Genomic DNA, 14,239 nt, shown 5'->3' with positions numbered 1-14,239 from the left:
TCCTATGTGCAGGACATTCTCTGAGTCTAACCTCACTTCAATCACCAGGCCAACATGGTTGTGGGCCATAGATCCTCCTGCCGTCCAACAAGGAGAACCCGGCCAGCCCTGATCTGGGGGGCCCAGATCAGGGCTGCAGTCCGGGCTCTGGTTTGAACTTTGGACGCACCTGGATCGCTTTGTGTTCACCTCCCCACTCGATTTATAAGAACATAGAAACAAGATCCATCCACGGGACCAGATGATGTTTCACCTCTATTTACTGACTAGAGACGTTACAACAATACAGTCACGTGAGAGGCAACAAAATCACAGTTAAAAACTATTTTGGTTACCAAACAGCACATGTGCTCAGTAATATCTGAAAGAGGAAAGTGGTCCCCAAAAGCATCGCTAAAGCGTTTGTCTATAAACACGTTTCTACCTTTTCTCATCCCAGCACAGTTCACTTCAGAAGCACTGAGTGGGTGTTCCTCCTAGCATGACATTTAGAAACCCAGCACTTGTCAGAACCAGGTCAACCTCTGAAGTATTGAGAAATGACATCATGGCGAAGGAAAAGCTCTCTGGTGGTCTCCACCCTGGCTGTGTCAGTGAACGTCAGGAGTCGCTCCAGCGATGAGGCACGTGTGTTGGAGGCTGGCTATGTGTCTTCTCACTAGCAGTCTCTCCATGGCGAACACCACCCTCGCCTGTGGAATTGAAGGACGGTTGCGCTTCGGATTAGTGGAGAACCACAAAACACCAATAAAAATCTCTGTGGACATCAGAATCCATGTCGGTGGCATCAGTGTTCATAAGTGTCCATTCACAGCCCTCTTTGTCCAACTCCTCAACCACTGTGCTGCCTGCTGCCCAGGGGATGATGGATGCACAAGCTCATTCCAGGCTTTGAGGAGGCCAGGCGGAGCACACAGGCAGAAGAGCAGCGCTGCTTTCTGTCAACCAGCTGAGTAAGGAGAAGCTGAGCCAAGAGAAAAACATCTGTGGAGGGCAACTTCCCCTGGGCGCGTAGTCTGCAGATAAATAACGCAGTACAGTTCACATTTTCGGTTTTTGGAGTGTTAGAAGCACATTCCACAGCTTGTCTTCCTCTTTTTACTTAGTCAGATAATAGATGTAGACAAACTAAGCACCCTAAGCTTCACAGCCTAGTGCAGATCATTGTAGTGAAACTGATTTTTGCTCAGGAAACAGCCCCGTCCTTGGAACAGCCTCTCCACACTACCGAGAGCAATTGACTGAATATCCAAAATATTCAGAACCAAATCAGCTGCTCCCCCACAACTAAACAAGGCCTCTTAGTCTCATAGTTTCAGCGGCACGTGTGTACTACTAGGTTTCTCCTGGGATAGCTCCAGCAAAACTGAAAACGATGCACCTTGGGTAACAGTCAATGTGGAGCACGGAGGCTGCTGTTGGGCCCCACGCTATGCAGCTGCATCCTAGGAACAGCGGTGGTTTAATGGCAACCGCAGGCTCGCACCACCATGTTGCGGTACTTCTTCAGGATGACATTAGAGCTATCGTCAAAGTAGAGTACGGAGATGGCATGGAGCTGGGTGGGAGCGCAGCAGGGCCTGGGCACCACCTCTGGGTTGATGAAGTGGACCTGAGGGCAGAAACATGGGTCAGACAGATAACCAGATAAACTGGTCTTGCAACCAAAAAGCATTGTGGTCAAATCCTAGAAGGGTAACATCTGTTGCACCCTTCAGCAACATACTTCACGAAAACCAGGTAAAAATGTATATGTTGCAAGTTGATTTGGATATGAGTCCCTCCAACGCAAACTAAAATTTCGAGGCTATGACAGGGTCACACTAGATGGAAATCAGAATTACCTAAGCCTCTGTGGGGTACCTGGGTGGCTTACCAGTGTTTGCACAATGGCATGGTTAGTGGCGTTCATGTAGGAGTTAAGAGGAAAGGCACACTCGCCATCGCAATAATATGCTGCATATCCCTCTGGGGCAATGATCCAGTCCTGGAGAAGAGAAGCCAAAGAAAGGATTCCACCATATACATCACTGAGCACAGCCAGAGCCTTGTGCTGACGTTCGTAATTAATTCCACATGCTACTTGTAGATACCTTTGCAGGTATAACTATTCACAGTTTCACTGTGCCATTAAGATATGGCATTTATTAGGCACGGCTGCGCTCTCGTGACTTGTCATTTACTCATGCTTAAAAGTCTCAGACATAGTCTGAAGACTGTAATAGTAATGTTAAAGGTTCAATTACTGCGAAAACATTGTAGCTGCCCCTCTTGTGCTGTGATGTCCGTGGAAATGTTGCATTGGTGTCAGATGTGGGATCTATCCAGCAACAGAACATTGTCCTGCTGCAGGCTCTGGGTGGCTGCACACAGAGATGCTTCTGAGCCGCCGATACAGTTCATTAGGGAACAATTCACTTCCTCTGTCTCTGATATTACTGTTGTTTAGTAGTACTTCCTGTATAGTTAATATATAGTCAGTATAATTGTTAAATGCTGGATCAAGTTTCAATAATAGGCAGATAAAGGAGATGAAGAAAGGAGTGAGGTGAGAATGGGGGTAAGGTGGTGGAGGGGAGTTACGTTGTACCTGCCAGCCCAGGTCCTGGAAGCTCACAAAAAGCTCATGCTTCTTACAAGCCTGCTTTTGGTCAGTGCTGCTGTTTCCTGGGAGAGTGAAGACGAGTGACGTACAGTGAGACGAGATTGGACGCCAGTCAGAGAAAAGGGCTACGACTGGATGGCTTACAAATGAAGCTGCTCTACACAGATACACTGTACTTCCCCAGTGTATCAGAATACCCCGGTCTTCCTCCCCAACTTCTCCTAGATCACATATTAAAAGCAGCACCCTCAAGTGGCCACCAGAGGTACCTGAGCTGCTGGTGAACCTCAGTGCCTGCTGGCCTTTGGAGCTCTTGGATCGAGCGGGACCCCGCTGTCTGGGGCCTGTGGAGCGGGTGCTACGTGTTTGCACCTGAGCAGCCTTGAAGAAAGCTACCACAAAGGGCTGCTTGCTCTGGATGCCGCGGCCATCCCACAGTCCTGCCGTACCGGGGTTCGCGCTGTGGCCTACGGGGGAAACGGGCAGCGTGTAAGACACAGTCCAGCAAGGGACTGTTCACCTTCCAATCCCCAAAACAGAGACAGAGCTCCCAAAACAAGCACATAAAATGTTTAAAAAAACTGCAACTTCCTTTACCGCTACGTTACGATCTACCGATAATTTGTTGAATGCCCTGCTTACCATCGCTGGTCTCCACAATCAGCTGCAGGCCGAGGTTCTGCTCTGGATGGAGAATCCACTGGGTGACAGTGGAAGTGATGTCAAACACCAGCCAGCCTTCCTCTGTAGCCCAAGTAAGCCGCAAATCCACAAGCAGCGAGTCCAGTTCCCTACGGAACACATTTCACTGGAGTGATTCAAGTCAAAAACAGGGTACAAGGGTACAATGTCAGGATCTCTTAGAATCACCAGACGAACAGGATTTCTCCAGCTGCCACCATCTTACAGTGTGACGGGTGAAGATACTTTTGCTAAATGAAAATGCACTCTTTTTTCATTTTATCTGATGGACTGACAGACCGGCGCTATGGTTTCTGTGGCTTTTAACACAACGGTGAGCCATGGGGTTGCAAGACATCATCAAAATGTGTGTGGGGCAGAGCACAGAGCAACTGGTGAAAAAACAAGACACAGGAAGATGGGCGTTGCAGTGAATTCTTGCACAATGGATGTACCCACACTCTGGGGTGATGGCTGAGTGAGGTCCCTGGATGGAGATATCTCAAGTTCACAGAGATACTGGTACAAAACAATGAGGTAAGCCCTGAGCAGTGCGTTCACACTTCCTAGGAGACCGAGCGCATTAATCTTGGAACAATGGTGCCCAGACAATGTGGCCATTCAGGTGGTGCTCTTAGGAAATAATGAAACAGTCATTCTTTTGAGAGGTGAGGTATCTCCTATCACAAAACCACTGACCTCTTTCTAGCTTGGTGGGGTGATGTGGAGTCCGAGCTCTTTTCATCGGATCTCACAAAAAGACCATGCTTGTTTTTACCAATATTTTGGATCCTGGTTACCAAGCACAGTGGCCCCGAGTTGAAACACTGCCAACTCCACTCTTGTTGAGTCCACTGGGGTCTCTAGACCAAGCATCGCCATGGAAATCATAGGAACAACATCAACTGTTTGAGGCACTCATTGGACAGTTGTCATTTAAAGGCAATGGAAGGTGCATACTGCGAGTCATCTGTGTGTGTTTGTGTGTTTGTGGGTAGTTTGGAAGAAGAGGAATCTGATCACAAAACATCTGGTACCATATTACCAGAGTAAAGGGGTTAGAACTTGAAAAATGCCCATCATACAGATTAACCTAGGTGAGGGATTCTGGGGAACAACTATCACAAACAGGTCTATGAGAGCAGGAAATGTGGAGAACGCGACATATAAACTGTTGACCAAAGTGTTTCATAAAAACAAATTGAAGGCTTCTACTCTAAAGTTAATCAAATCTTTCTTCTAAACTGTTTTATACTGTGTGCCATCGAGTTGATGCTGAGTAAATGTTGGTGACCACATAGATACAGTTCCACCAGAATGATCTTCACTTGTGTCCTTAGTGTTGAAAGGGGTGTTTCCGTTGTCTCTGTGATTGGATCCATCCATCTGGTTGCTATTTGTCCTTTCTCCTCCAACTTGCAGTGAAAGTTCTGATTTCCTGTAATTGGGCCCTAGGTAATATATGATTTTGGTAACAAAATCTAAGCAATAACTTTCCAGCAATTTCGCTGGAAAAAATAGAGTTAAAGGGCTTTTTGCCCCATGGGCAACACCTCACCTGTCAGGCTGCTCCTGCAGCACCTGGAAGATGCTGACATGGAAGGTTTCATTCTCCGGGTATCCGTGAACAAAGTCTTTGTAGATGCGGAACTCAGCAGCCGTGAGGACGTCACCCTTTGGGATGTTCGACAGGTTAAAGCGGTACTCCCGGTAGTGTGGAAAAGTGGAGATCTCCTTGTCATGATCCACTGATGAAAAGGAGGAAAAGTCAGTCAGCAGAGAAATTTACCAGTATCCATGGGTGCTGGAAACAGCAGTCATACCATAGGATCTTCCTCCTTTCCTCTTCTCATCCCAGGCTTGTACTCAACTGTTCTCCATTTTGAATCCACCAAATCCAAAGGAACTGTGAGTTCCTCCTCCCCCAAACCACCCGTGTCCATCTGAACCTCTCGACTGAGATGGGAAAAGGGAAACTGAGGGAGCTATTAACACATTAACTCTCCCCAGGATGGACTCCCTACCATCCTTTATGAACCAAACTCCCTCAAATGAACACCCTGCTTCCACTTTACTAACATCTGAACTTACAGCAGGGTTCATCACGAGATGAAAGCGGGAAAGGAAACAATGACACGGCAGACCATGTTTTCGAGAACATGGTAAACGCAACCCCCCTTCCCGGGTTTACTTCTTGAATTAACTGTCCAATAATTGTGCTTGTAAGTCTTTTCCTACCCCCCTACTCTTTTCTTTCTGCCCATAAATGAATATGGCAGCAATTAAGAGTTGGGCAGCAGAGCACATAAACACAGAGTGGCATCTTTACTGCTTCCTTCAAAAGGAAGTGTGAAGCCTCCCACAGTCACAAGACCATCATTAGAAGAAAGTACATATAGCAAGTGGTCCAGCTGTGGAGCAGGTTCATTCATTCCTGCATTGCTTAGCTGACATCTTTACCTAATTGAGCTCAGTTATTTACCCATTTATACAAGTGGAGTTGTTGGATCAAGTCTCAGGTGGGTCACTACAGCTGCTCTGTACTCTCAAGCGAGGTTCACAACTGCATGACAATGAAAGGGGTCCTCTGTCCACAGCCTTCTGGCTTGTGCAAAGCTTGTAGAGGAGAGTGACATCAATGTGTGCCTGAAATCAAGCCTCTGCTGCCTCTAAGAATTATGGGAAATTACACGCTAACAGTAAGAAACCGCCCACATGACTGGAACACATATCATCCAAAGTCATTCACTGCATCAGCTAATACAGTGACTGAAAAGCCAGAGGTTGCAATGATCACCAAATGTTCTAGGGCTGCACAGCAGATGTTTGTAAAACAAAACCATACAGATTGTGCCCCAGTTTAGGACACTGGATTATAGTGTGGCATGATTCAGCTATATATTGCCAACCCCTCAAACTCATTCCCTTACAAAACTCCCCCATCAGTCATGTGGAGACATGGCTCTTTTCCTTACAAATGTCATATGATGTAAATGAACACCAATTAAAGTGTGTAATACTTGGTTTTAATGATAAAAGAGTGTAATACAGGAGAACAGCAAAGAACACTGATGGAAATTAACCTTATAAACTCGGGGAAAAATCCATGTGAGGAATTCGTAGTGATACAAACCGTGTTGAACCTTGGACCTAAGGGACCGATCACTTGGGCACTGGACCATTTCCATCAGTCACACACCCACCGCTGAGGACCACCAGCCTGTTACTGTGACATCATACCCGAGACGTGCTTGTGCAGCTTCGGCATGTCGCCATGGGAACCGACTCGAGGGCGTGGTGGAGCTCATACTAAACTCAGCTAGTCATTTGTTTGACTGTAATTAAATACTGGAATTGAACCAGGGCACTGCTGCTTTGCATGGGTTTGGTCAGTGATTTGGTCAGACACATATTCAATAGTTTTGTAAAAAAAGAAAAAAACATATTTCAAGAGAGAAATATTACACCATCCCGACCTGCACTCACCTGTCTTCTAATTGCTGAATATGTACACAGTTCTATTTTTTTAGGAAATGTGTACATAATAAGCAGCATTCATAGTGTTCGCGGTCCACAGATTCCAACACACTGGAAAGTTTTCACTTGAGAAGGAAATGGTTAGAGTGGTCGACTTGTAATCGGAACATCATTCGACCCTGGACTGATTCTGTACCCTGCTATATAAATGGGTAAATCACTGTACATGGCTTAGTGTACAAACCTCACGCTGTAACAAAAATTGACCAAAGGTGTGAGCTTTAAAAAATAATCCATCGCAAAAAATCTTGAGGAAAAACTATGCCGTCATGTCACCGTCCACCCAGCAGGCTTCGGAAGGCATGATGGGAGTTCACGAGTGTGCTTGGCAGTGACGGAGGAATTCCTCCACAGATCCCACCTCCTGTGCAGCCCTTTGCGCTGGATTACTCCATTTTCCATGACTCTCTCCCTCTCTACTATGGTAATGATCGAGGCGGCTGCCCGAACCACTCTTCCCGGCCCTCCGCCCCACCACCTTTCAATCAGTCACTTTGTAGGGATCACGGTCTCTGCAAGACCGTTTCCATGACAACACCGACCACAGCATCCTAAAAAAGCCGGGTGGCACGGAACCCACACGTGACTCGAGTTTTCGAGCTTTGTTCAGGAGCTTGTTTGTTTGTTTAGTTTAATTAAAAGCAGAGCGTGCAGCTGAACTGAATGCAAAAAGAATGTGAGCAGAAAGGAACACAATGATGAGCGCCTTGTCCCAGCGTGCTGGCGAACCTCGGGACAAAGCTCTTGTTCTGTCTGTTTGCCCTCCGGTCGTGCTGTGTCACGTAAACCTAACATGCAAACATGACATAGTCACAACATCTGAGCTCAAAACACTGAAGAGAACTGCAGCATTGTCCTCACCTGACTTTTCATTCCTGAACTCAGCTGTAAACTTGATCTGACCGAAAGAAACATGCCCTCCAATGAGGGACATATGCCCATCTAGGTAAGTACATCTTGAGTACAAATGTCTGTATTCAGTCAGGTAGGTATATACAGTATAAGGGTCTCAAACCCGTCTTTTTGAGAGACACATCTCTCCTGATCTTCTGACAGCTCCATAAATGAGTCCAACACCATCTGCTGTAATTGTCTGTGTATTTGCTATTTGAATGTCACTTCTGTAGGAGCTACTGGAGGGATGTGAACCAGCAACATGGTGGTGTAAATGAAATTGGGTAAACTGAGTTTTACCTCACTGTTTCTTAGCCTGTGCACCTTGGTTCTAGTCATGTTCTTTTTAAAATCTGAACCCCTCTCGTGCCTTAATGAAAACCCGTCTAAATTCTATAGAGATAACGAGATCGGAGAAACAAGCAAACTTTGTATCTGCTGATTAATGCCAACAGTTTCATGCAGGCGAGGTCATGAGAGATTTGTGACAGCAAGCATCCAGAAATGTATTATAAGCATCGCAGGATAAATCTGCAGTAGATAAGATGGGAGATTTCAAGTGGACTTAATGTGGTTTCTTGTCCTTTTGAGAGCTGCATTCCTCAGGCTGAATCAACTTGTGATGAATTTACTGGAAGCGCCGATGGATTTCTTTAAAATCTTTTATCACAAGAAAGCATTTTCATTCCAGAATGTTCTGTGAGAATTTGACAGCAATGGGAAGTCTTGTGTGTTTGTGGCCTAATCATGATGACAGTTGTGGACTAAGGACATCCAGGACTTATGGTTCAAGGCCCCGGAAGGACACTTGTGGTTAACGCTTTCTATCTGGGCCACCAGCTGGGGCACTAAGATGGCTTAGTGGTTAGAGTCATCGCCCCACAATCTAAGATCCCCGGTTTCAACCCAGTAGTATCCTTATTCAAGGTACTTACTCTGAACTAATACAGTCAGAATTACCCAGTTGTATAAATGAGTAAATCAGTGTATCTCACTTTACATTGTAAGTCACCTCGGAGACATGCATCAGATAAAAGAACAAGTGTGAATGTAAAAAAAGAACTGATGTGGAACAATAAGTCACTGGAGTCTCTGCTGAACAACTGATCGCTGTGATGTTGTGTGATGTTGGTTAAGGCACCGAAATGGGAACAGGGAGATGACAGATGATGAACTGCTCCAGTAGTAACGTATGATGTATGGGGAGGCTCTGTAGTACATTAGCCTGGGTGGGGCTTTTCCACACACAGCTGTGTTGGCTAGAGGGCCCCGGGAACATCTGTATCGGTCCCCGGGCAGCGGTCCAGGGAATGCCCACAGAGCTGGCCAACCGCATGGTGCAGCTGCAAGAATGAGTCGCTGCTCAGACTGTCCAGGAGGGCCCCACTATCCAGAATGTGCAGATATACAAACTGCACACACACGCACGCACACACGCACGCACGCACACACACACACATTTAGTCACATGCATTCCTTGATCGGCGGTACTGCAGCGGGAGGTGGTGGGATTCAAACCCAGGTTTTCTGACTGCACAACCTGCTGCCCCAGTTGACACCTGTCAGAGTGGGCTCTGATCACAGCGCGCCCACAGCCCACAAGCAACTCAGTGTGAAACTTTACTCTTTACTCAGTCTGACTTTTTTAAGAGCTCCTCCACAATGCCACCGAATAACTCTGCTCACACCACGGCTCAGGGTCAGTTCTCAAAGGTACCACATTTCATCATTGCTAATTTACATGGCAGGACAGGATAGAACAAGTTAGGACAGGACAGCACTGGATAGGACAGGCTAAGACAGAGTAGGACAGAATAGGATAAGATGAGACAGGATAGAACAAGTGAGGATGGTAAGACAGGACAGGACAGGACAGGCTGGCACTTTGTTTCGCTGCAGGAATAATTAATAGTTGTGTTTAGAGTCACACAGCTGGCCTGGTGGAGTCACAGGCACTTCACAATAACGTCACACACATCTGGACTCTGAAATCGCCCGATGCGTAAAACGGTGCGCGATGGACCACGTGAGTGGCGTGCCAGGTAACCCAGGAAACCCAGGTAAATCACTGCTCCGGAAACTCACCCAGGCTGTTGAAGCTCATCACCATGTCGGTGTTCTTCAGAAGATTGGGGTCGGGCACAGACCCCAGCGGGGGTCCCTCGTCCTGCCCGGCCGTGGAGATGGCATTGTACAGGTCCAGCATGAACGCGGGCGCGGCGTCGCGCTTCTCGTGGACGCGCGGCCGCGGGCGCTGCGGCAGCCCCATGATGGAGAGGATCTCGCGCTGCATGTCCGTGCGCGCGTGGCCGCCTCCACCGGTGTCGGAGGACAGCGCTTCGGCCAGGAGGAGCAGGAGGAGAGACGGGCCACCGAGTGCCACCGACACAACAACAACCATGATGCTGTAGATGAGGGTCTGGAACACACAACCGCGCGGGAACCGGGCGTTAAACAGCAGCACAGCTTCATCACACCTCCACCGCAGGAGGACCACGGTCACGAAGAGCTCCGTCCCCTCATGCTGGACACATCCACGAGCTCCTCCTCGCGCGCGCGCGCGCGCGCACCTCCCTGTACCACCTCTTTTCTCCAAGAAGTCCGGACGCGCAGCGTGTGCGCCAGGCTCGAGCTCAGCGTGTGCGTGACATGATGATGGGGAGCATACTTTTTAAGAAGGGTCCGAATCGCAGTGGGAGGGACTGGAGGAGAGGGTGCGAGACACGGAGGCGACATGAGCATCGCCCCCGACGGCGGCCGCCCCTCTGTGATGGTAATGCGTGGGAGGGGGGAGGAGGGGGGCATCCTGCTGGTGGGAAGATGTGCCACCGGAGCTCATGGAGGTGGACATCATTTACATTCATTTACACCATGTAGGCTACATTTATTTGTGTATCTGACACCATCCCATGGGGCGACTTACAGTGGTAAACTACGTACCCATTTTGCACAGGAGGTTAATTTAGTTTTTAGGGTAAGTACCTTGATCAAGGGTAAGACACCAGGAGGCAGGATTCAAATCAGAGATTTTCAGATCAGAAAGCGGCGGCTTGAACCCGCGTGTGTCCTGTCATCATTATCCTCGGCATCATCATCAACAGAGGTAATAGGAGACAAACTCCTCAAGTGGGCCAGTAGGTGGTGTAGTGGTTACAGTGGTTGCCGTCCAGTTGGAACAAGCCAGGTCTGAATCCCTGCTCCTTCATTAGTACCCTTCATCACATTTTATCATCATGTATAAACAAAGAAATCACTGTAAAGTTGAATATTTAACACGTAAAGTCACCTTGGGGAAAGGAGTTAGATTAATAGTGCATTTTAAAAATCATATTCCTGAATGTAATAAGATTTCCAGATGGAATTTCCAGCAGTTTGTGAAGTACAGTGATTGATTGCATTCCATTCTTTTAAAGCCAGATTCTAACCCTGTGTGCTACCCACAATCCTCTCTGCACCTTATCTGCTCTCTGCTCCAGGGGACAGAGCACCTCAGACATCACATTTACTTACCCGACACCTTCCTTCAACAATGTTAAGATACTTACAGTGATTTGCCTGTTTCCAAGGGTATTACTGCAGGAGGTGGGATTCAAACCCAAGTCATTCAAGTGCAAGGCAGAAGCTCTAAAACCCCCTCTGTCACATTACAGACGCCAGATCATCTGCTGCTCCTTTTACAGTGTTTTACCATGGTGCACTGAAGTGAAGCCTCAAAATGGCCCCAGTACAGTATCAGATGGGAATGTAACGCACACCAATGCACCCCCGGTCTGTCTTCTCCCAGCTGGGACCCCACCCTCCACCTCCTACCTTCTACCATCAGGGTTTTCCGGACTCTATGGGAGAGCGGCTCCGTTTGCGGTGTAAGGACCCCCGCTGAAAGAGGGGGTATGTAATTAACGGAGACAAATAAAATGCCTCAAAGCTGTTCCACAGTCCAACAGCTGCATCCCACGTGGAGGGGGGACTTTGAGGTGCGGAAGTTTTGGGGAAGAGGTGGGCGAGTTCACCTGGCCGCGTGTCCGGAGCGCTGGCCTGCCATGCGGGGCAAGCGCAGTGTGCGCCAGGAAATCACAGGGTGGGCTTTGACCCCTGACCCCACACTGCCGAGTATCGCATTGCCTCGAATGGAAACCGCAGCATATGGACAGCAAGTGGTGTATTGTTTAATGGGTTTGAACCCATGAGCAGATGGTTACAGGTTTAGATCCTGACACAGGAAATGCTGCTGCTTGCCTGAGCGGAGCTTCAGAACGTCTTTGCAATGAACATGTCGTGTTAGGAGATCTTATAACACAGATGACTATATTAGGAGAAGTTCAGGGTTAAACCAAAGGGGATGACCTCGTATCTCCTTAATTCAACACGGTCTATCTATACTGGGCTCCAGGCACCCTGGGGAAAACCAACACGGTGTGTTTCAGTGCGGTGACTCAGCTCAGCATGAGGTAATCTCAATGGGTTTAAGATCCAAATAGTTTCTTTATTGTTTCACATTTGGTTAAAAAGTATGAGCTCTGGTGCATGGTTAACAGATGATACCTGGTAAAACCAGCCTACAAGGAACACCAGTTCATCGCAGGTCACATGCTGGCTAAGTCCTGCTAACTGAGCACCCAGTTAGCATTACGGTTTGAGCTGTTGCTGCTATCAGAGGGTTGTTAGTTCAAATTCCCTCTCCTGCCACAGTTCTCTGGATCAACTTACTTACCCTGAATAGATATAGTAAGAATACCCTGCTTCAGAAAGAAGTAAATGCTTGTAAAGTTGAATGTCTGACATCACATGATGCACCAGAAGGTCACTGGCTCCAGTAATCCTCCTGCTGTAAAAAACAGCAGTTTGTCTCGTATGCTTCAGGTTTCATTGACTTGTTGCTTAGGAGATGGTTAAAGTGAAATCTACACACAAGTAATTCAGGTTATGTGTCATAAGGAGCAGTCGGTCACCTTTCTGGGACCTGAACCTATGGTGTTGGCCCTAAACACCACATCACCTGTGGCAACAGGAAGGAGGACATATTTCAAGGGGGAGCTGCAAGGAAGAGCCTCCATGTAGATACAGGAGAAATGATCTCTTTCAAACCAAACTGCACTTACATTATTACTTTACTTATTGGAGAGTATTTCCCAACATACTGTTGTGTTTGAACACTGAGTGACTTACACTGATTTACCCATTTATTCAACACTGTAATTTCCACTATGTCAATTCAGGTTACACACCTTGACCAAGGGTACCACACTAGGTGGGACTCAAACCCAAGTCCTCTGAGTGCGAGATGATAGCGCAATCCACTGCGACATTTAATACATGCAAAAGTTTGAATGCAAAACAATTTGGAAATAATGAACTACAGCACTAGAACCCGTAACTTTCTGGGCACAGTCCAGTTCCTCAACCACTACCACAGTTTACAGCAGGACTGTGGAGAAGCTGGAGGAAAAAGACGAGGACGAACAGTGACCAGATTGATGGACTCAATCACAGTGACAATACACACAGCCCTTTCAGCAGTAAGGACACCAGTGGAAGAAAGAACTTTCTGGAAGGACTGTATATGTGGCTGGCAAGAGTCCACGTTGACTCAATGATACTTAACAATTATGCGCGGTAACAATGAGCCGACTGCATTCGAAGCAGGTGTACCTCAATGCAGAACCTTCGTGACTGCAGTGTTGCGGAGCAAAGGGATGCAAACCCATTTCGAGCCACTGCCGCAGCAGGCTCTGGGGCACGTGGCTGATTGGTGTGCTCGGTTGCACTTTGGCGTCTGCCGCAGACACGGCGTTACGCCGAGGCACCTGTTCCTTCACCCCGCTTTCTCTTTGCAGTCGAGCACAAAGTCTAAACAGACTTGTTTTTTGGGCGGCGACCTCCCAGCTGTCAGAACATGTTTAAAAAGTCCAAGCTTCCTTCTTCTTAAGCCCCTCCAGCTGCCCCACGAAACAAACAATGAGTCAAGGGGGCGGTATACCCATGATGCACTGCTCCGCTGAGAAGAATGTGGGAACTTCCCTTGTACCTCAGCCACAAGAGGCGTTCTCACTGAACGTTCACAGACATCCTTCCAGCATGGGTGCCATGTACAGTAAGTCAGCTGTCAGGTCTGCAGGGCTTCGCACTGCCAGCACCTCCTACAGGCTGGTTTGAAGTGTGCAGGTGGCCAACTGTGACAACTTCAAAAATTCTTCCAGGAGCAACCTCCAGATCTTGCCATCCTAGGGCACTGAAACAGCATTACATGACGTGTGTGTGTGTCTGTGTGTGTGTGTGTGTGTGTGTGTGTGTGTGTGTGCGTGTGTGTTCTGACCGCAGTCTCCAGGTTAGCCCAGCCACAGATGGCCGAAAAGAGCTCTTTTGCAACAGCCAAGAAAAAAACTGGATCATCATGGATTTTGTAATATGTGGAAAAGCCAAAGAAGGTGAGGAAATATGAGGTTTTATACTCACACACACACATTTTCTGAACCACTTGTCCCATACAGGGTCGCAGGGAACCAGACCCTACCCGGCAACTCA

General features: G+C 47.7%; 1 protein-coding gene across 2 annotated transcripts; it reads right to left on the bottom strand.

The window, feature by feature from the left end:
* Window positions 1-356: 356 nt before the first annotated feature.
* LOC108936593 (bone morphogenetic protein 7-like) lies at window positions 357-10,368 on the bottom strand. 2 transcript variants are annotated; one of them, XR_001966293.2, is made up of 8 exons: window positions 9,803-10,368; window positions 4,845-5,034; window positions 3,248-3,396; window positions 2,875-3,072; window positions 2,591-2,667; window positions 1,877-1,987; window positions 1,382-1,612; window positions 357-1,016 (listed from the first exon to the last, which is right to left on the bottom strand). XR_001966293.2 is itself a non-coding variant. In XM_018756068.2 (7 exons), the coding sequence occupies exons 1-7, from the start codon at window positions 10,116-10,118 to the stop codon at window positions 1,463-1,465; spliced, it is 1,191 nt and encodes a 396-aa protein (XP_018611584.1). In that variant the 5' UTR covers window positions 10,119-10,368; the 3' UTR covers window positions 357-1,462. The 2 variants fall into 2 exon arrangements, 1 of the variants encoding a protein (XP_018611584.1); XM_018756068.2 differs by having other exon boundaries at window positions 357-1,612.
* Window positions 10,369-14,239: the final 3,871 nt, after the last annotated feature.

This window comes from Scleropages formosus, chromosome 24 (genome assembly GCF_900964775.1).
Source record: "Scleropages formosus chromosome 24, fSclFor1.1, whole genome shotgun sequence".
Classification (NCBI taxonomy): Eukaryota; Metazoa; Chordata; class Actinopteri; order Osteoglossiformes; family Osteoglossidae; genus Scleropages; species Scleropages formosus.
Note: the sequence above shows the minus strand (reverse complement) of the source record. Positions and strands in the feature narration are given on the sequence as shown.

Bases quoted from the DNA above. Each gene is read 5' to 3' on its own strand.
- LOC108936593 (XM_018756068.2), bottom strand. From the start codon at position 10,118: ATGGTTGTTGTTGTGTCGGTGGCACTCGGTGGCCCGTCTCTCCTCCTG. The intron at 2,668-2,874 runs GTACCTCTGGTG...TCACTCTCCCAG, and splicing joins GAGGTTCACCAGCAGCTCAG to GAAACAGCAGCACTGACCAA. The intron at 1,613-1,876 runs GTAAGCCACCCA...TTCTGCCCTCAG, and splicing joins ATGCCATTGTGCAAACACTG to GTCCACTTCATCAACCCAGA.